This window comes from Parasteatoda tepidariorum, chromosome 4 (assembly GCF_043381705.1).
Source record: "Parasteatoda tepidariorum isolate YZ-2023 chromosome 4, CAS_Ptep_4.0, whole genome shotgun sequence".
Taxonomy (NCBI): Eukaryota; Metazoa; Arthropoda; class Arachnida; order Araneae; family Theridiidae; genus Parasteatoda; species Parasteatoda tepidariorum.
Genome location: NC_092207.1, coordinates 31,680,324 through 31,703,400, shown reverse-complemented (window position 1 = coordinate 31,703,400; position 23,077 = coordinate 31,680,324). Strand labels below are relative to the sequence as shown.

Genomic DNA, 23,077 nt, shown 5'->3' with positions numbered 1-23,077 from the left:
GTTATTTCTTTAAATCAGTGTTCGTAATAAGCGAGTTTTACTGCAAACGCATTGATTCTTCAGCTTAACAGTACGACAATTGGCTATGTTATAAAATGCTTTTGAAGCCCTGAGAGTTCAAATCAAGTGTTAAAGTAAGAACATTTAATACTTACAGCTGACAAGACACACTATAGCGAATTATTTCACTGAAAAATATTTTGATAAATGTTTGATAATTTTTGAAACAAAAATTATAAAGTGATTGTGTTTTTTTAGAGGACTTAATGCAGAAAAATGTTCATTCTTCCACCAATTTAAAAAAGGAATGTCTTCAACGGAAGCAGATCGCTGTTTGAGTTTTTATGGAAAAAATACTATTCACATTCAAGTGAAACCAGTAATACGTTTAATTCTTAGAGAAGTAAGTTGAAAGCTACATATCGCTCAACGAAAATAACTATGTATGATTTCTCCTCCTTTTAAATTTCAGCAAAATCGCAGTAGTAATAATAAGTAACAAGAAATTTAATAATTGAATGCTTAAATTACTTAGAAGAAAATTCCAACGTATATAATAAGAATTCTCAACCGTTTTAGGAAGAAAGTTTTATCGCTTTCTTAGAAATTGCGTTGATGCTCTATGTAGGCAATAATTGCTACGAAAAGGTAAGCTGTGTTTTCAAACATTCACTATAAGTTATAATACATTGAAATGAAGTAACTTCTTCAGCCATTTCACGCATGCGGAAAAATGTGATAAATGAAGTTTTTTTTCACTCTGTTTGATTGGGTAACAGATACACTGCAAAAAAATCGGATCAAATTATGGTAATTTTTAGTGGTAACATTTTTATTACAAACCTATACGCGTTTCAGTGTTACAGCGGTAACAGCAAGGAATGATCAAAACAAAAAGTGCTTAATCCGACAGAAGTTACGGCATACTCTGTTAAAAATTATCGATCAAATTACGGTAAAAAGTACCGGCATTCAGAGTGTCGGTATTTTTTACCATAAATCCATTTTTAACGTAACATGCTAAGGCACAAAAAAATCAGATATACCGTAGTTTTTATAGTAATAATTCGAGTAAAAGCACGGAATCACTCTAATTAAATCAATGTTGCTGTAAAAGTTGCGGTATAATATTTTATGGTAAAAGTAGAAGTGCCAGTACCGTAATTTGATACGGAATTTTTTACTATATGCACTTGAAACATATAACTTACTGAAGTTCCATCATACAAATATCATAATCCTGAAAATATCCCACAATTGTTTGTTTTAACTCTTTTGACCAAATACTTCACAAAAGCCAGAATTGTCTTCCCTTTTACGTTATTTTTTCCCATGCTAGTTTTTAGATTTAATTGTACCATAGAACTTTTTGAAGCTCTATGATTTAAGCACTATAATCTCGAAGGGGTGTCCGGCAATTTACGTTATAATTATTATATCCAAATATTACACAAAACAAAATTTAAGAGTGTCTTTCTTTTCACGTTCATTTTATCTCATGTAAAATACTGGTTTTTTCAGAGTTTGGTGAAGCCATAGAACCATAAAACCATTAAAAGTTAAAACACCATAGTCGCGAAAATGGCTCATTCTATACTTCCTACTTATGACTCAGAAAGCCATATTCGAATCATGATCACAATGATGAACACATATAAAGAAAATGATCATAGTCTGGAATATGATAGCTATACTTTATTTAGTATTTTTTCTGCTTTTGCCGATAACAATTTTAAGTTTGTTTAGCTTTTTTGGTGGAAAATGAAAAAAATTTTCCTTATATCAATCCATTTTAAAGTTACTTTTTAATTCAACAATACATTTTCTGAGATTTTGGTTTTCAAGTTACTAAACGGAATTCCTAACCTTTAAACACAACTGCACATTGTAAAAAATTCTGAATCAAATTACGATTTAAAGTACCGGTGCTCAGGGCACTGGTACGTTTTACTGTAAAATTCATTTTACGTTTACCGTAAAATCCATATTACTGAACGAAAAAAAATCGATATACTGTAATTTTTAGAGTAATAATTACAGTAAAATCATCGAATCACTCTGATTAAGTAAATATTACAATAAGAAATACGGTACAATATTTTACTGTAAAAATAGATTTCAGGTAAAATGCATTTTACGGATGATGCACCTGGTACTTTATAACGCAATCTGATCCGACATTTTTCACTGTTTTTAGATACCAGATTTTCCCAGTACTAGCTTTAAATAGTTTGCTTTAGCGTATTTACATTAGTATGAAAAAATTTCAAAACAAACATTAATTCGTAATTAAACGCTTAAAAATTAATAGCCTGTTTTGAATTGTTTGTAAAATTATGTACTCGATATAAAAATGCACCAGCAACATATATAATAGTTCATTTACTTGTCAATCTCGTTTTTGAGAATTCGTATGATTTATTTTAGTTCGCTTAAAATAAACTGAATGTTAAAATTTCAAATATAAATTTTATTTCTTATTATTATTTCTTTCAGGTTGTTAGTCCATTTTATATCTATCAAGTATTCATAGTTACTGTCTGGTTTCTGCAATACTATTATCAGTTTGGAGTATGCATCATAGTATTATCAGTGATATCCGTTGCTGCTACAGTGTGGGAAACAAGAAAAGTAAGAATGATAAGAAAAATTAATAATATTTCCTTTCTGTTAAACTTTTTTTTTGAGTTTAAGTTCTTGACAAGGTTCTGAAATTAAAATGTTTCTCTTTGTATAACTCATTCAAATTATGAATTTCTATTTTTTACTTATATCACAAGAGTTTATTTATAAAAGTATAGGTTTAATATTTTAAAGCAATATAAGATATATATCACCAGTGATAGTAATCAAATTTTAAAATTTGATGTCGAAAACAATTAAATATTTAAACAGTTAAGTAGTGAATGCCTTATTGCGACATTTTTCAAGCTAGCTGGCATAATGTTTAAGAGAATGCTCTACCACGGGAAAAACTTTTCATGTCAAATTATTTTTCATTCCCATTGGTATTTTAAAATTTAAAATTTACAGGAAAATGAATTCGAGTAAATCTAGAGTAATGCGCGTTGTTTCAAATCCTGAAAAAAATGTGCTCAAAATATCAAATTGCTATCAAATTCTTTCAGGATAAGTTCTTGCGTATTCCTAAGATAAACCAGCAATTCTTACTTGATAAAAAACTTCATTTACTTCAAAAATATACTTATTAGAAAAAAGTAATGTTTCAAGCACTCAAAAACAGGCACCCATTTTCTAGACTTGAATGAAAAAAGCAAAAGTGATGTGAAATATAAAACGTAAAATTATATTATATTTCAAATCTCTTTTGTTTCTTATCATTCACGTCTGGCAAGTCTTGAAAATGGGGGCCTGTTATTTGGTTTTCATGGTTAATTCTAGGCTTATCTGAGCTCACTTTTTCCATAGTTTAAATTGCTTACGTAAGTGAAAAAGAATTTACAATAATGGATTTCTCACTCAGTATAGGGCCCTCAGAGAATCTGCGAATTTGCATATCAGATTTTTTTTTAATAAGCGTATTATTAGTTATGAAAATAAAAATTGAGTAAATAATCGTTAATATTTGTAAATTCTGCACTGTAAAAATTCCGAATCAAGCTACGGCATAAAGTATCGGTAATTTGGGTGCACCCTCCCTAAAATTTATTTTACCATAAAATTCATTTTTATCGTAAAATATTATTACTGTAAAAACTACGGTTTATCAGATTTTTTGTTCCGTAACAAATTTCGGTAAAGATTGATTTTACGGTAAAATGTACCGGTAATTTGAGTGCTAATACTTTTTACCGTAATTTGATCTGGAACTTTGTGCAGTGTACTTTCGGATAAAGTAATTTTTTTTTTACATTTATCCAATTTGTTATAAAGATGTATTAGATGTAACTAAATAATTTCAGATGAAACACTAGAGAGATATTTAATTTATTAACGCATAATGCCCTTTTAATTTTTGCTGAACTTTTTTAAAATCAAGTGTGTTTAGGGTTTTGATCAGAGAATTTCTAGACTAGAGTTAGAATTACGATAATCCTGTTCATGGTGTTAAGAAAATTAAATGATTTTATAGCTCAAAAATTAAATTTCAAAGTTGTTTTATTCACATACAAATATATATTTACAGGTATACAATTCAAACTTAACAATGCTATTCGTTACATAAATAGTATGGAATTTATTATTTAAATTTTTCACGAAATTTTTTTACAGCAAAGTCGTTCGTTAAGAGAAGCCATGAGATCTGAAACGACCGTTACTGTTTACAGAGATTCGAAAGGTAGGTTTTAATTTATTTAATAATTTATTATTTAGTTTTAAATAATTTTTTAAGTCTACTGCTCATTTGTGTTTAACTTAGGCAGTACTTGAGAGTATTATGAATTTTAAAAGCCTTTTTACATGGAAAAGTTAAAGCTCAAAGTTCTTTAACGGTTTTGTTCGAACTTCTGATATATATTTTTTTTATTTTCCTTGAAAAAATTATAAGTTAGAAATATTTATTTCATCATAATTCAATGCTCAGACATAATTCATTGAAAAATCAGAAACAATGGCGAGAATTTGCTCAAACCACTAAATAAATTTAATTTAAACTAAAACTTAGTTTGATAATGTCCAACAATTATTGATTTGGTTTCGTTGTTGACCTATGCTAAAGCTACACAAAGGAGCTATTGTTGACGATATAAGATTTATCAATAATAATGATTTAAAGACAATATTGCACTGAAAAAAAATAGGATTCAAACTGCCAGATTATGGTACCGTGTTTCTGGCACTATGGGAACACCAAAAAGCTCGGTAATTCTTACCGATGCACCCTGGTAATAGTTTTGATGAAATTAACAATAAAATATGACTTTAAAATAAGTGGTAAAATTTGCTAAATGATTAAAATTTTATCATGATACCTTATAGCATTGCATAAAAACCATTTATTTGGTTAAATCTCAAAGAGAAGTCTAAAGCTCTAAAATAATACTTCAATATTAACTCAAATAAAACTTCATCTTCTTTTTCATTTAAAAAGCAGCAAAAAAACAATCTACGGCAAAAAACAATGTAAAACAAAGTAAAAAGTTTAAAAGGTTTAACAAAGTAAAAAGGTTTGACAAAGTAAAAAGGTTAACGTGTTAACTTAAACTTTATAACCCAGAGTTAACTTAATTACAATTGACAAACTTCTTGAATAATTCAATCAACTTGAATAATCCATCAATTGTTCTCATCAACGAAACGCTTAAATTATTATGATCAACAAATTTCTCGAAATATTATAATCAACGGCTCTCCAATAAGCGATACGGTTCTAAATCCAAAATCAATACCCAATTTAAAGTTCTTCATTACTTAAAGATTTCACTGTGAATTCTGTTATTTATATTAAATATTATATAAACACTTTAATTTTTCCACTCATCAAACCCTTGAAAATATTTCAAAAAATAAATTACTTAAAAGATTTAAACTTCAACACGATTCCAAACTCAAAATCAATGCCCAAATCTAAAAGTATTTTAGTATTTTGTTATTAAAATTTGATATCCGATTATTCGCATTAATGAAACACTAAAATTTTTCCGAACATCAAATTTCTTAAAATATTTTAATCAACAATTTCTTAAAAAGATCGCTTATACAATTCTAAATCTCATACCAGTTTTTATTGTCACTAAAATGAAAATAATGTACTGCAAAAGTTTCTAAATAACTGTTTGTTTTCTATGTTTTGATTGATTTAGAGACGAAAGTACATTCAGAAGAGTTGGTTCCAGGCGATGTTATAATTTTACCTTATTCTTGTAAAACCATATCTTGCGACTGCGTCCTNGAAATTTTTGAGTAATTATTGTATATTTTTTTCTCGCAAAAGTATAATCCAACCCATGTTTAATATACAGTTTGAATAGATAATTATATTAACGAATGCAATAAAGAAGAAAAATCTAATTGACTCGAACCGAGTAATAATATATTCATTTAATTATCACTGGAGCAAATAGCTCTATTGGCTTATGGAGAGTTTGTCAGGCTTCGTACAAACTCTTCGTAAACCAATCCTGATTTGTCTGCACCTTCATAGCGATCATATTCACCCATCTCCTAATATCCACAATGCTGAAGTTAAGACTACACAAATTCAGAATGGCTAAAATTTCACAATCCTTAACTAATCACACCTAATTGTTGTAGGGAAATATATAGTCGCGCTTGGCATAAGTGTTCTCAGTTATTTTTCCTCCTGGGGTCAACAAATTACTAATAATGTTATGGCCATTAGTGAGCCCTACTTAGAAACTGTCGATAGGGCTCAGTGATTGGTTAGCCATTTAACTATTTGCAATGGAGTATTTACATCACCTTGAGGAGATGGAAGTTTTGCCACTATTGTTTCAAGTACATCTTTTATTCCAAGCTCAGTTTTTGCTGATATTAAAACTGATTCACTTGCATCAATACCGATTGCTTCCTCAATCTGAAGTCTTACCCTTTCTGGATCTGCAACAGGAAGGTCAGTTTTATTGAGTACGACTATTATCTCATGATTATTGTCAATTGCCTTGTATACATTTGTAAGAGCTGAGCTTCAACACCTTGACTGCTATCTACCACTAAAAGTGAGCCTTCACACGCTGCTAATCTTCGACTTACTTCAAACGAAAAGGCTTCCCTCCACATTTGGCAATGTTCTCTTACAACGAAAAACTGCCGAAACTATTAAACTTCTCGCAAGAAGGCTTGAACATTGAATTTGACCAACAATTCCAATTTCTTTTAAGCAGTTTTAAGTGGAGACAACGTAGTTCTTCCAAATATTACAAGAACCCTGCATAAACGTAACATCATTTATCTTCTGCACAGTAAATAGATTGAAGAAAAAATATCTAAACCTATTACATTTTATAATTTTATTTAGTTTAAAACAATTGTGAAGCTGGAGCCCCACCAAGCTTCTTCATTTTTAGTCTCAAATTGTCTCAACTAAGTCTATTGTTTCTGTATTTGAATCATTGGCTGTAGTTCATGGTGTATCACTGAGTTAACCGATTTGAAAAAAAAAATTTTTTTAAACAATTTAAATAATTTTAAGTTGGGCAGCTTTATTAAATTTTAAAAATGACATTGAACACAATCATGACCTGAATAAGAAGAATTTCAATTCTCCTAAATTAGGTAACAAAATAGTCCTGGGTTGCGGTGATTCTAGAACAGAAATAATTATAATTCCTCAAATAAAACTAATTATAATGGATATGTAGTTCAATTAAGTAATCCTCATTTGTTTCGTTTTGAAAGCAATCACGTTGCTTAGATGTTTGAAATTCGATTATTTTTGTTAGCATTTTTCCATTAGTTATTTTATTTAATTATTTTTTTCTACCGTAGGAGAAAGCATCCCTATCACAAAGGTTCCGGTTTCTGAAGATGATGATTCTTCTTTCGATGTTTCTTCGAATAAAAGAAGCATCCTTTCGTGTGGCACGGAATTGTTGATTAGTCGGTGCTCTGGTGATTCTTCTGTCAAAGCTGTTGTTTATCGAACCGGTAAATTACTCGATTACCTATCAGAATTTTTAAAAAATATTCGGGATTGATAATTCGTTATGATCTGGTTTATAACTTAACTGAATTTATCTTTAACTTAAAACGAAAGTTAGACACAAAATCGGCGAAAATTTCTCACAAGTCGATTTTTCTAAATATAAGAAAAGCATTTTGTCATGTGGTACAGAATTGTTCATAAGTTGATGTTCTGGTGATGGGTGGTTAAGTGATCTTTCAATCAAAATAGTTAATCATCTGATACATTATAGCTTAATGTAATCAGAAAATGAATCCAATTTGCAAAAACAAAAGAGACAAAGAAATAAATTAACAATTGAAACATTGAATCAAAATGGAAAAGAGCCTAAAGCAGCTAAAACTAAATTTGCTTTATTTTAATTTAGATATTCAAACAAACATTAAGATATTTGGATATTCAAACAGACGCCCGGTGGCTGAGCGGTAGCTCTTCTAGCTGTCGTGCCACAGGTCCCTGGTTCGATCCTCGGGCCGGGCAAGGTTGATTCAGACTTTCATCCCTTCAGTGGATTGATAAATGAGTACCAAGCATGCTTGGGAACTAAACACTGGGGGTTCCACTTTCGGCTGACCACCTGACCGGAACATCTGCTCCTGCACCCCGGAGCCCAAGGTCAAGAAAACTGAGATGGGCACAGTAGACCTTGGTCATCTATGAGCTGTCGCGCCACTGAGTTTGGTTTTGCTTAGATATTCATACAAACATTAAAAATAAAAGATATGTGTGTTTGTGAAACAGCACTTCTTTAGGAGACACACTGCCTACAAACGCATAGGAGCCTTTCTGTTGTCAGCGGAAAAACCAAAACTGACAGTGCCCCGAGGCCCCATAATGGATAGACAAATAAGAGAAAATTATTATCAGAATTGAAAAGTACAGAAAATAATGAACCAGCAAACACTAGTACACATAGTAAGACTTAAAAATGAAACGCCTACTTATAAATAAAAATAGTTACAGTTACAGTAACTATAGTAACTTATACATCAAGATTTATTTATTTGGATAAGTATAAAATTGTTTTATAAAAAAAAACCAAAACACACCTAATTGCAATATCCTTGCTTCAAAAACTAGCAGAAATTGTGACGGGACACAATATCAAATTTTTATAATTCAAAAATACTAATTTTATGAATGCGAAATTAGAAAATAATGTGAATAATGTGAAACTTTGAAATCATTTGATAAGCTATCAACGTAAATAAATTTCAATTCAAAAGATAGAAACAACAAAAAAATCTTTTTAGCTTGCAAAAGATAGCCGGATAACAAGATGATCAACTTTGTAATTTAAATCATAAATAAAGTATTTTCCTGGCGTGAATCGTCGTATTTTGGATACTCGATATTCTTTCAATTTATATATTATAAGTGGAAAAAAAATTTACTTGTTAAAAAAATTTTAAATCAGTTTGAACAAATCTGAACTTATATTAAATTTTGTTATGAGCCAATTATTAATTATGATTAACCTTTTTTTTTTAATTATAATAAGCTTTTTTATTAATTATGCAAAAATATTTTCAGAATTAATTTCAAAATTTTTCCCAAAATCTTCTTATTTGAGTTTGTTTGAATGTAAGCGGAAACAAATAAAATAAGTTAAAAGGCATCAGAGAAAAAAAAATAGAGATATAATCGTTTTTAAAAAGAAAATAACAATTGATCTGCATAATAAAAAACAATTCAAATTTAAATTATTTTGTTACATGTTTTGAAAAGGTTTTTAAATAAATTTTCAAATTCATTTAATTTACTTATTTATCTAATAATTTTTGGTTTAAGCACCTTTTTAATATAGGTTGTATTTAAAAGAATTTCTAAGCATAAAAAAATAAAACTTGTTTTTTTCATAAATAATTGTTTGTTAATGACACTAAAAAGGGTTTCTTACTTTATTTGATACACCTTTTTCCAGATAAAAGCAGAAATTTCAGAGTTTCTAAAAGTTAGAACTAACTTTTATATGCTTTAAACTATTGTAATATAGAAGTATTGAAATAAAATGAATTTTAATCTCTTAGGATTTTCTACTGCCAAAGGAGAATTAGTGAGAGCTATTCTTTACCCTAAGCCCGTTAAAATTAAGCTTCACACAGATTTATTAAAGTGCATGGTTATATTTTTTGTTCTTGGTAAGTGTATATTTATTTTATTTTATTTTTAATTAATTAACTTATTTATTTATTTAATATTTATTTATTTACTTATTTTTGTAAGGAGTTTGATGAATTTTAATAACAACTAGCTACGCGTAATCAGAAATATGTTGAATACGCTGAAAAAAAGCAAAAGCAAAATAATATTATTTTATTTATTACCATTTTTTTTAACTTTAAAACGTAGTTTGTATCAAATGTACGTACTAAATTAAAAATACATGTAATTAACATAGAGTTTCGAAATTGAAGTAGAAGATATTTCTTATTTATTAGTCTATTATTTATTATTCAATTATTTATTAATATATTACTTACTATTCTATTATTTATTATTTTATTATTTATTAATCTATCATTTATTATTCTATTACTTATTATTCGATTATTTATTATTATATTATTTATCATTATTAACTCACATCATATTATGCAACTCACAGCATTGTACGAAAAACGTTTAATTTCTGCACTATTTGAATTTTCATTCTAAAATTACGGTAAAATAAGCAGTAACATTCTGTTTATTCAATAAACCGTGAAGTTTACGGTTAGCAATATTTCTGTTCCTTTACAGATTTAAAACCGTTTATGACTAGCATGGCTTAAAAGAACGTTACATTACTATACGGAAAAGTAAACATTTACTATTAGAATGGTTTCAAAATTTTAAATTTATTGCTACAAATTTATTATAAATTAAATAACCACCCATTAGAAATTTAAAAAGAAATGCAAATTTTTGAAGTGAATGGGATTTTTTTTTTCAGAATTCACTTTTAATTTGATATTAAATGAGTAATATTGCTTTGTGTAATACAATATCATTTAATCCAGCTACTTAAATAACTTCTACATTTGATTTGGTATTTTTAACAACAAACAAAGCTTTTAATATTGCAAATTATTTTTCCTGTACAAATAAAATATTTCAATTTATTGCATTATTTATTGTTTATTTTAAAACATTTAAAACATTTCCTTGACTTTTGATTTTATTTAGAAGTTTTTTGAATGTATTTAAAAAGTTTTAAATTACTTTATGCTTCCAGATATATTTCACACGCATTTCAATAAATGTATTTATATTATTTGGGCATTTTTTTTAAAAAAACTAATCAATGATCATTTAATTCGCATTTAACTGTGCAAATATAGCTATAAATATTTTATTAAAATTTTTTGCAACTTTAAAATCAATGAAATATTTATTGAGGTATTTGTTTTTCTATTGTTTATAATTTTCGAATTATTTCAATAAAGAGTTAAGTTTTCATAAACAAATATTTTCAGTGCTACAAAAACTTATTTCAAAATAAGTTTCTGATTTTTAAGTTTTACTCTGAAGTAAAATAATATTTTAAATAATTATAGGGATACCAGCATTAATATACACAGGAATTGTTACCACTAGACTTGAGGTAAGATTTCTAAGCTCCCTTAACTTTAAATTTTATCTATTAATATTCTTTCCATTTCTTGTATTTAGATCTACAAATAGCTTGATTGCAGTTTTATTCAAATTGTTGCTGGTTTTCATTCTTCATTCAAATATTTGTGCATCACAAATCAAAAATTTTCTTAAACTTGTTTTAAAGCCGAATTAAAATGCTCAAAATACTTTAAATACTATGTAGATACATAGTACTATGTTGAAGAAGAGTACTAGTACTATGTTAAAGAAGAGTGAATGCATCTGCTTCAAGAGAACCCGTTTGCATATAATGATGGTTCGTCTATTAACAATCAATAACCAACGGTAGCCAATTGACAAAAGTTTCTAATTCGAAATCTTGCATTAAAAATGTGACTATCAAAAAATAGGCCTTCATTTGGTCAATGACGGTGTAAATAATGCCAGACGCGTATGTTTTAATATATTTCTCAAACTCCTAATAGTTTTGATTGACATATTTTTTAAAAAAGTTATTGAAATGTTCATGCGAATTAAATTATCCCTGTAGTCTGCATCTAACCCTGCCACATTTTCCTAATTTTGTAAAATTATAATGTTTAATTATGAACCCAAAAAATGTTTCCTGTGACAAGTCCGGTGAACGTGGGGGCAATTGTAGAGGCAAAATATCAAATGCAAGAAAGGAATAATTTTTGTGCCCTATGATTTTTTTTCTCGCTGCCATCTTCCGGTAAATATTAAAAGTAATTTTATTGTAATAAATATTTGCGTTTTCCGGAGATTACCTTGATAAGCACCTGAACAGGCTATAAAAAGCTTATATTCCTTCATATTTAAAGTTCGTTTTTCGTGCATTTACCATTGAAAGGAAAAATGATTGACGTTGCATGAACACAAAGAGAGACAACCTTTAATTAAGATTATTTCTTTTAAATAAATTATATTATTATGCTACTGAACAAAAATTAGATATTCTCATTCTAATATCACAAACTGCGAACTAAAAGTAAATTAATTTTCTAGAGTGGCAAGATGTTTATTTATATTGGAATATCTGCTATGCTTTATTCTTATAGAATCAATTACCTGAAACGCTTTCTTAATAGGCCCACCCTTGGGACATAGCACTTTTTCTGCTGAACGTCGTCACTTTCTTTGTTCCGCCTGCTCTTCCAGCTGTTCTCACGAGCATCAATGAACAAGCCCAGAGAAGACTCAGAAAGGAAGGGATATTCTGCCTCAACACTCGTTACATCAATGTTGCTGGAGGATTAGACATCGTTTGCTTTGATAAGGTAAAATTAACACTTTAGTTACTATTGAATGAAGTACCATATTTAAATATGTCTTTATTTTCCCCATAGGAACCAAACAGCTTTTGAATCACACACGTTGTAGTAACTTTTATCTGCTTGTTAGTAAATCAAATATAACAGAATATACTCGATATTAGAATACATAAATTACATGTCGTTATAACTATACAGAAGAGCCATTACATTATGACCACCTTGCTAATAACATGTAGGACCACCTTTATCCCTCAAAACTGCTAGCACCCGCCGTGGTATTGATTCCACAAGGCGCTAATAGGTAGTCTGAGGTATCTGGTACCAATCGCTCACCAGCTGGTTCTGCAATTCCCTCATATTGCTAGGAGGTAGCGTGGCAGCACGAATTTGGTTTTACAAGTAGGGTCACAAATGCTCTATTGGATTAAAGTCAGATGAATTTGAGGGCCAAGACATAACTTGAAAGTCACTGAAATGTTTCTCGAACCAATCCATGACAATTCGACCCTTATGTCATGGTGCATTATCCTGTTGGTAAACACCATCTCCCAAACTGTTGCCATGAATGGGTGAACTATGTTCAAGTAGCTTACAGACGTCAGGGATTGTTCTATGAGAATTATGGATCCTGATGTGCCCCATGAAAACATGAAAACCTGGGCGAGCCCATTGTTATACATGGAGGGTGGTCATAATCTAATGGCTCTTCGGTGTGTATAACAATGCCTTATAAAAATTAACTGCTAAGTCTAATACAATGTAACCTTTTTAAAGGAATTTAGCAGAAAACTCTCCATTCTGTACTGAAGGAAACCGAAGCTTTATCACTAAAGGAATGATTTGCAAGTGGTTGTAACGTTTTGCATAAATGCCACTGAGATGTGACAGCCATTGGTCGGATATTAGTATTATTATTCTTGCTTAATCTTGAATGAAAGTAACGCTGACGGCTCACATCGCTGGTGGAGAACAAAGAGGTCGTAAGCTTGGTCCTGGCGGGCAACTAAAGAACCAGTTTGAATATGAAGCACGTTAAATATACTGGCTAAATTATTAGAAGCAGTGTAAAATTCTATATAAAATCTTTAATTATCTGGTGATACTACAGCTTTATTGTTTTTGCACGACTTTTGTATTTAAAAAAACATGAAATGGGTCCTAATTCAAGAGATTGTTCATATACTTCCTATCCGTATTTATTTTTAACGTATTGCATCACAATGTTAACCAATTGATACATGAACATAAACAAGCGTAAACCGGCCTCAGCCGTGTACAAACAATAAGGTTGTATGGTATCACCTGATAATTAAGATTTTACATGAAATCTTATAATGCGTCGAATAATTTGGTCAGGGACTGTATCAGGCTAAAAGTTCTCCCATCGATGTGAAGTGGAAGTTAGGGGAGAAGAGTACCAATTGAGGCAATGTCTACATCGTCTAATTGGAGTAAAATGTATGGTGTTCCTGCCAAGGTCATTAAAAAATAAAGCCCTAAACACAGGGCAAACTGCTTTGTCATTTCTCATTTATAACTGGAGACTAATCTAACTTCAACTAAATAAATTGGGCAAAAACTTTGTTTTCTGAAAGGGGTTTAGCCGCGATGGCTCAGGGGATCGAGCGTTCGCCTTCCAATGAGGTGAACCGGTTTCGAATCCCGACGATGGCTGGTTGATACGAATCCGCATCCGGCTTGCACCGACCACAGTGCTGACGTGAAATATCCTCTGTGGTAGACGGATCATTGGTTTAAGTCCCCCTGCAGTCAGGCTAACCATGGGAGGTTCTCGTGGTCTTTCTCCCCATGTAACGCAAATGCGGGTTAGTTCCATCAAAAAGTTCTCCACGAAGGCAAATTTCTCCCAATACTTGAACCAGGAGTTTCCCCGTCTTCTGGATTGGGTTCAAAATTACAAGGCTATGGAGTTGAACATTAGTAGTCGTGAACCCAAAAAATTTTGTCGGCTGTTCAACGACGGATATTTATACACTTTGGGGTTATTCTATATTTCCGAACAACAAGTTAAGTTCAAAAGAATATTTCGGGAAAACTAAATGAATAAATTGTGTTCCGGACAGTGTCCTTAAAAATTAGATCCCTAAAAAGCAGGGCAAAGTGCTCGGTCATTGCTTAGTAAGAAGCTCATTTATAACTAAAGACTGGTCTAAGTTTGACTAAATAAATTTGACTTCTGTTCCCTGCAACATTTTAGTGTTACTCGATTTTTCCGAACAACAAGTTTAGTTCAAGAATGGTATTTCGTAAAAACTAAATGGAAAAAATACGTACTACTTTAGGACTTAATTTCTTATAAAGAATGAAAAAACTCCAGCAATATTGATTTAAGTACTTAGTACTTAAAATTGATCAATCTTCTTGACCTTCAATAACGTTTACTTGAAGAAATAAAGAAATTGTAGAAAAATTTTCTAAAATGAATTCCAGGCATTCAATTTTTGAAGAGGAAGTATTTAGGAAGCTGTTAAAAAACTTTCTAATCTGAAGTCCTTAGCTAAAAATAAAAATTTTTTTGTTTTACAGACAGGCACTTTAACTGAAGACAGTCTGGATATCTCCGACATAGTGCCAGCAATCAATGGAAAGTAAGAATTAATAATAAAAAATTATCAAATGTTACAAGATTTTTTCAGTCTAAGCTACTTTAGTATGTGCATTGCAATAAATTTATGAATCACTGTATTTATGTACTTGAGACAATATAGTGATAAGCGACATTTCCTCAAAGGGACATTTTATGATCAAACTGTTTGTTGATATTGCTTTTAGATAAGTATTACGGTTGCAGACCACATTTTAAAATTTTACTAAAAGCGCTTTTTTAAACGATTTGGAAATGAGACATATTGCCCAAACTCTTTTAATTATTTCACTGCTACCAAAAATGTAAGAAATCAGATCTAATCACACATTTATTAATCATTATATTTTTCTAAGCGCATTAAGAACTCGCTTATAGTCCATAATGCGTTTTAACTCTCATAATTGTAAGCATTAAAACGATAGCATAACTGTTTGTCAGCAATTGTTTTTTTTTTTTAAATTTTATTTTATTTATTTTGCTCATTTTTATTTCATTTTGTTTTATTTATTCATTTTATTTATTTATTTAGCTATTCATTCATCCATCTGTTTGTTTTATTTTTTATTTATTTATTTGTTTATTTATTTATTGACTATTATTATAAGAATGACTATCTTGTTCTGCGACTAAGAACAAGGCTAATTTATGATATACAGTGAAAGTAAGATTTAAATCTGACATCTAAAAAAACAAAGACAAGTTCTAACCAGTGAAGAACCAAGCACCTTCCTTTTGACAAATGGTAAAAAGTTGCTCGACATCGCCCCATGTAATTGGGCTAAAAGCAGAAACGAAGATAAAAAGCGAGAGGAAATTAAACATTTCAATCCAAACATACAAATTTTATTGTTGATAGTATTACTGCAAAATATGGATATATTATAGTCAAAAATTTAATTTTTTTACGCTAAATGAAAGCACAAGACGAGGCGATTGGGCCAATCGTTTCGGATGTTATGATGGTTTTATGTATAAAAATACAATATTTACATTTTACATCTGCATTTGCTATCTAGATTAATAAAGTAATATTTCCTATTTTTGAATTGGATAAAAAAAGACCAAACATAAACACGAGTGAGTAGGACTAACTGTTCAGAAGTTGAGAGGATTTTATGTATTAAAAAATAATATTTTTGATTTGTACTTATTTGAACTTTTGACATTGCTATTCAGTAGCTTTTAGCAAGTGAGTCATTATTTCTTGTGTATCAAGGATTTAATGTTATATACTTTATGTTTTGAAATTAATCGCAATTATTTACAGGTTCGGAGAAGTCTTGAATCGTTTAGGAATTTCAGCACCGCAACTAGAGAAAGCTTTTGCATGCTGCCATTCTTTATCAAATATAAATGATAAATTAACTGGATATGACCTAGACATCAAAATGTTCAAATCGATAGACTGGGTAGGAATTCTTTAAGATTAAAATTATACATAATATGCTTTTCATTCGAATTCTTAACTTGTATTTACTCTTTAAAAATTTATTTACATTTTCAAAACTAATTTAGAAACTGATATGCAATGTTCTATAGCAACGTCATTTTATTTAAAATTTAAGAAAAAAACTTTATCAAGTAAAGTCTAGCAATAGTATCGACGTTACAAAACTGAATGGTATAAGTCACATTTTTCAGAAGCTTACATTTTTACATAAAATTGTCTTTTTGTATTTTTTTTCAATAAAGCACTTTGCAAGTTATCGACAGTTTCACTAGAAAACAATGCATTACAGAGAAACTTCTTATTAAAAGCAAAAACATTATTATTTATTAAAAAAGGAATTATTGAAAATCAATTAAAGCATTCTTGCAACAGCCCATTTCGGGTCAGAATGGTTGAGGAAGTTAAAGCTTCTAAATTTCGTGATCATTGCTTATTATGGTTGTAATGTGGTCGGTATTGCGCACCGTCCACCATTACTTCCCAGACAAGCTAGTATCCATCGCTCTAAAACTTGGTGGGCTCAACCCCTTGTCTTCACAATGACAGACGAGGCCATAAACCGCGGAGTCATGATAGATATTATTGCCTGAATGGAAATCATGATTCATTTCATTAAAAAACTCTCTTAAAACGCTCTAAAAGCAATTTGAAATGTGGCTTATAATTATGTTACTCCAACCCTTGAATTGCTTAATATTTTCTTTATTAAATAATAACCATGCATATTTTCAGGTATTAAAGGAACCAACCATTAACGATGCTGTGCCTTTTAAATTTTTGCCTGCTAGAATTGTTTTTCCTAAAATTCAGCGTTACCTATTCCAGGTAATTGCACTTTGCTACTCTAAACATATTTTAAAAATTTGTTTGTTTAAATTTTTTTTAAAGAATTTGATGAAAAAATGCTAAATTATAACTTTTTAAATGCTGAATTAGCAAATCTCTCAACCTAATTAACATTTGAAACATGTAACTTTTTTTCTTATTATAGAAAAGTAAAGAAATCTCTTGTTATAGCATTTCATTTTATCTCAGTTAGATTATCTAATACTATTGTGATTTAAAAACTCTCGAAATGGTAGAACAAAACTAAAAGTACCAATATTAGTTGAAAATTATTTTGTCAACAAAATTCTCTCCTCCGATTAACGTACTTAAGTTAAAGTTTTTTCTATTCATCAAAACATTACACTAAAGTTTTTTTTTTTTTTATCAAACTGAACTCTGTGCGAGGTCAACAAAAAGGCGATTTACACTGTAGGATTGAGAATGAAAAATCACATTTAGAGAATTACGATGCGTTTGAGACCTTATTTGTTGACAGCTTTGATGAAAATAGGTGAATAATAACTGCAATGAGCGAAATGCGCTTTACCGTGGGAGCAAACCCCATGAGTTATCTCACATTATTTAAAGTGGTTTTCGAAGCATTGTTTCAAGCAAATGCCGCAAAACACTCAAATAATAATCTTCTTTGTCAGTTGTGAATTCATAGTGGGAAAGTCCTTGTAAATTCATGAAGTAAAATCATTAATAGTAGCAATCGCGTCGTTAGGAATATTATTGACAGTCATTATGAATTCATACTGAACTGTGGTCACATCATCCTATTAAAAATAAAATGGTGATAAAAGAATTATGATATTTTTTGCCTATATTTAAATAAAACGAGACATTTTAACTACCCAGGTAATGTAACAAGAATTAAAGTAATGAAGTATAGTTTTCAAACTGACATTGATATTTTTATGCTAGAGTGAAATCAAGAAAATAAATATTTTGATAGCTTTAAAATAAATAAAAAAAAAATACTTGCTTTTTTGGTTTTAAGTAAATTGGCTGCTGCATTTTATTTTAATTTTTAGTTGAACGCTGCGATCACTGAATGCACAGCACTACAATAAAAAATAAGTAATAAAAATAATATTAAAAAAAAACAATCAACATACCTTGTTTTCAGTCTTGCTTAACCTTAGAAGCGCCATTTACTGGATTGCTGAGCTGCTTTTAAATTAAAGTCATAAATTCAAGTTTCATCACCGTTATTCATGGGTTTTAAAAAGTAATTACCTTGTGAGAGCATCTCTTTAGCCACTTGAACACATTGTTGTTGTAGGAAAAAATTCGAAGTTCTTGCAACTATTCGAAATGCGATGTATCGCCACCTTAAATTGCATGACAAGAAACAAATCATATAAAAATTTGTTCAATAAAGTACATTATTCTTCAGCAACAATCCCCAAGTATTAATTCTTCGATATTATCGATATATTGATCATTAATCGACCATTGATCATCTTCGGTGAATTTACTACCACTTTAGAACTTTTCACTACTAATCAAAAGCAGTTATTTTTGATGAATAATCATCTTTAGAATTTATTGTACACTTAGAACGTCATGGTAGCAGAAATCTCATTGCGAAAACACAATTTAATGCATATTCTTTGATAAATAACATTCTCCATTTGGAAAAATCGACACACGGAAAATTATTTCGTGGATGGTTAAACAGATCACTGACCATTTTTTAGGAATTTTGTACCACCTTAGAATTTTTCATGCTTATCAAATGTTATTTTTGATAAAAACAATCTTCTTTGAAAGCTCTTTGCGCATTAGAATGCCTTTGTAGCTGAAATCTCATTCGGAAACACAATTTAATGCAAGATCTTTGATAAATAACAATCGCTTTTTCAGAAAATCGGCACAATAAAAATTTTTCTAAAAGAAATTTAAAACTAATTTACTTTCAGACGATAAAATTAAATACATTTCTGACTGTTTCCAAATATTTTTGTAAAGAAGTCGTAAAAATGTTAGATAAAAATTTGCAGACGATATCTAAATCTTCTTCACAGTAGTATTTATTATTATCAATTATTTTATATTTACTTTAAAATTATGCTTTTGAAAGCAATTCACCAAAAAATAAGTTTCAAAATTTTTCAAATATTTTTTATTTATTTTCACATTAATTCGCGATCGCAACGAACTATAGGGGGCGTTGTTGTATGAGACGCTTACCTGCGATTTCTATATGAACCGTCATTCAGTTACTCTGGAGACGTCGTTAATGTAGCGTGTAGCATTGCAACGTTCCTTCTTTAATGTGGCTTATTAAATTTAAAAAAGAAAAATGCTTGATCTTCTTTCTTGTACAACCGAAAACAAAATGGTATCTCTTTTTATTAGAGAAGGAATATCCAAAACACATCGGAAAAATATTTGTACATTAACAGAAAAAAATATGTATATTCTTATAAGAGTTAAAACCTAATGCCCGAGAAATAGTATTACTAAATTTAATGATATAACATGAAAGGCCCATTTAAACTTTACATTCTATAGTTTTAAGAATCATATTACTTCAAAAATTAAAATGAACAAAAAGTATACATAAGCCTCATAATTTTATGAAATTTAATTTTGTAAACAAAGTTTTTTGACAACAATTTTTATCAAAAAATTTCAAGTTTCAATAAAAATCATTATTTAGAAACTAAGAAACGTAAAATAAAGAATGCTGACGAAACAAAAAAAAAAAAACAATTCTTTTTTGTCGCCATTTTTAGTGCTACGAAAATTCGTCTTTGGGATTTGCCAAAAACAAAACAAGATGCAATTTTATTTTTTCAGGAGGGAAATATTTTACCGAAAAAACGAAAATGTACCAATTCCCACAACATAAAACTTTATCTTGGTAAACGTACGTTTTGGAAATGTTATTTCATTTGGAATCTTATTTATCAGAGTTCATATGGCGATATGATTGTTTTGAATCTATGCTAAACTCTATATCGGCTCATTTTCCACCGAAATCCGATTGACTATTTTGATTTTAAATAAAGTGTTTTATTTTATGAATTGTCGCAAAAATTTTAAGTGTAGATTGGCGGCACTTAAAAACCGCCAAATCTGTAGCGGCGGTGGCGTTAATACGTAAGTACCGAATTTTTATTCCATACTTTTCTGAATCATATTACTTCAAACATTGGAATATACAAGAAGTATACATAAACACATAATGTTATACCATTTAATTTTTCAAAAAAAGTATTTTGAGAACAATTTTTATCAAAAAATTATAAACTAAAAAACGGAAAATAAAGAATTCTTAGGATAAAAAAAACGATTTTAAGAATTCTTAACATTGAAATAAAAACTTTCATATTGTTTCTTTTTTTATTATTCTTATAGTTCTTAATCAGACGTAAAAAACCATTCTGTAGAGAACCATCATCAAATGAAAAAAAAATATTTACAAGCAAATTTTTTATTGTAAAAATCATTGCACTTACCTGATTTATGATTCCCGGAGAATTCCAAAATGATAAGTTCCTTGTTTGAAAACTTTATTCTCAAATAATAGATACATAGTTTATACCTTCATTACTTTTAGATAACATACTACACAGCAAAATTTTATAATTGATATGAATTTGAATATGTAGCTAAAAACAGAATAGCTGAATTCTAGTTGAACTTATTCTTTCAAAACTAAAAAATACTTACCAAGAAAACGATTAAAATTAATTAAGAATCAGCACAAATGGCACTATTTCAAGTAACTTGGATAATTTTTTATTGTTGTTTTCCGAATTATATGGATACAGAAATATATACTATTCTATAACGAAGAAGAATATGCTATAACTATTACAATTCTGTATGTTCTGAATTCATATTTATTCACTGGAATGACGAAAGCAATGTTGACTTCACTTTAATTCGTAATGAATTGAAGACAGAAGAAATGCATTTTACCTTAATACACACATCTGTAACAGTATCCGAAATCGGAAGTCATCAGTTGCAAGTTTGTTGATAATAGAAATTAAAAATTATTGAGGAATTTTTCTTCAAATGTTTGGCGTGTTCTGTTCCTGAAAGATTTACTAATATTCTGGAGATTTTTTTCAAGTTCTTCGGCCTTTTCCTTAGGGAAATTTTGTTTCTTATTTGCTGCTAAAAAATGGCGTCTGATTCAGTCAATGACTTTGATGGAACTAAATGAAAACGTGATAAATTAATGTCTGATATTTACAGGCTCCCGCTAGACGGCGTACTCGAGCGTTGCGATCGCGAATTGATAGTTTTATTTTAATCGATGTTGGGAAAAGAAGAAAAATTCCAGGAGTTCGTTAGCGAGAATGATTGTTAGCATGACTTTTTGCTCTATATATGAATAAAAAGGGCCAATTTTTATTATCTTAACTACTGGAAATTTTGAAAATAATTTTAACTACACTACCCTACAATAATGGAAGAGAAACTTCCAGTTTTTGGCATTTTTTTTAAAATTTCTCAAGAAATACTTAAATGATTTTTCGTAACTTTAGAGGTGTTTAGCTCATGAGATTTTTCATACTTAGCTATAAGATTTAAGGCTTTCAGAGGATTAGAAGACCTACAATAATTATGAAAGAAAGCAAGTATTTTTGAACTTCCTATGTCAAAAAATCAAGAAAAAAATTTGTAACTTGTATCGATTACTTTAGTTGTTCTTTTAATAACTGCATAAAGTTTCGTAAACCTAGAATAAATATTTAGGAGAGATGTACATTTTTATAAAAAGTTATATTTTTGAATTACCTTTCCTTTGCTACAACTTCCTAAATATTCCTTGGAATTAAGCAATATTTTTGGATAAATTCATAATTAATTATAAAATTGTTGATTTAAAATTTAAAAAAAAATTTGTTAAGAACTACTCAAATTATGAGTATTTAAGCTAGTTCTGTTATACTGCTTATGCGCAGAAGAAATTTAAAAACGTTGTTTCATAATTTTGTAAGAAATCGTCTTTGGCAACTAATGACAAAATCTTTATTTAAATATCTTAAAAATTTAAAAAGTTTCAATCAATTTTCTAAGTAGTTCTTGCCCTTTTTAGCAGAAAGTTCAAAACGATATGAGGTTACCCACAAATTTCATCTTGCACTATTAACCAAGTTTATTAAAAATTGGGGGATCAGCCCCCATAAAAGTATGTTTTCTTTTGCATGTTTTCTTTCTCTATGCCATCAAAGTCAAGTTTCTAGATGATTATCGTAAAGTATTATCATTTGTTATTAAATTTACTCTTATGATACAAAATAAAATTTTTGAAAAATCCCTGATCGTTTGGAGCGTTCTTTTGAAAAGTACAAATACTATTCAAATAAATAAAGACATTCAAATAATTTTTTTTATTAGTTACCAAATACGATTCACTTCAAAATCATGAAAAAACTTTTAGAAATTTTTTCAGCGCATGCGCAGTAAAAAGGAACTAGCTTAAATACTCACAACTTGCTCAGTTTTTAACAAATTTTTTAAAAATTTTAAATCGACAATTTTGTAATTAATCTTAAATTGCTCCAAAAATTTTGCTTAATTCCATGGAGCATCTATAAAGTTATAATGAAGAAAAGTAGATGAAATCTTTGGAAGAAGAACTGATGGATAAATATTTTTTGCGAAGTTGAAAACACCAATTTAGATGCAATCAAAATTGCAATCAATATATATATATATATATATATATATATTAATCT

The 23,077-nt window shown here is 29.2% G+C and overlaps 1 protein-coding gene across 1 annotated transcript in view; it reads left to right on the top strand.

Moving 5' to 3' along the window:
* The window catches only part of LOC107456608 (polyamine-transporting ATPase 13A3), a 71,191-nt gene that overhangs the window by 23,808 nt on the left and 24,306 nt on the right, over positions 1-23,077 (top strand). The window contains 11 exon segments of the mRNA XM_071179614.1: positions 259-403; positions 2,497-2,631; positions 4,234-4,300; positions 5,766-5,865; positions 7,379-7,569; positions 9,637-9,747; positions 11,146-11,192; positions 12,295-12,483; positions 15,028-15,089; positions 16,356-16,497; positions 17,271-17,363. Coding sequence (XP_071035715.1) covers positions 259-403; positions 2,497-2,631; positions 4,234-4,300; positions 5,766-5,865; positions 7,379-7,569; positions 9,637-9,747; positions 11,146-11,192; positions 12,295-12,483; positions 15,028-15,089; positions 16,356-16,497; positions 17,271-17,363 — 1,282 coding nt within the window.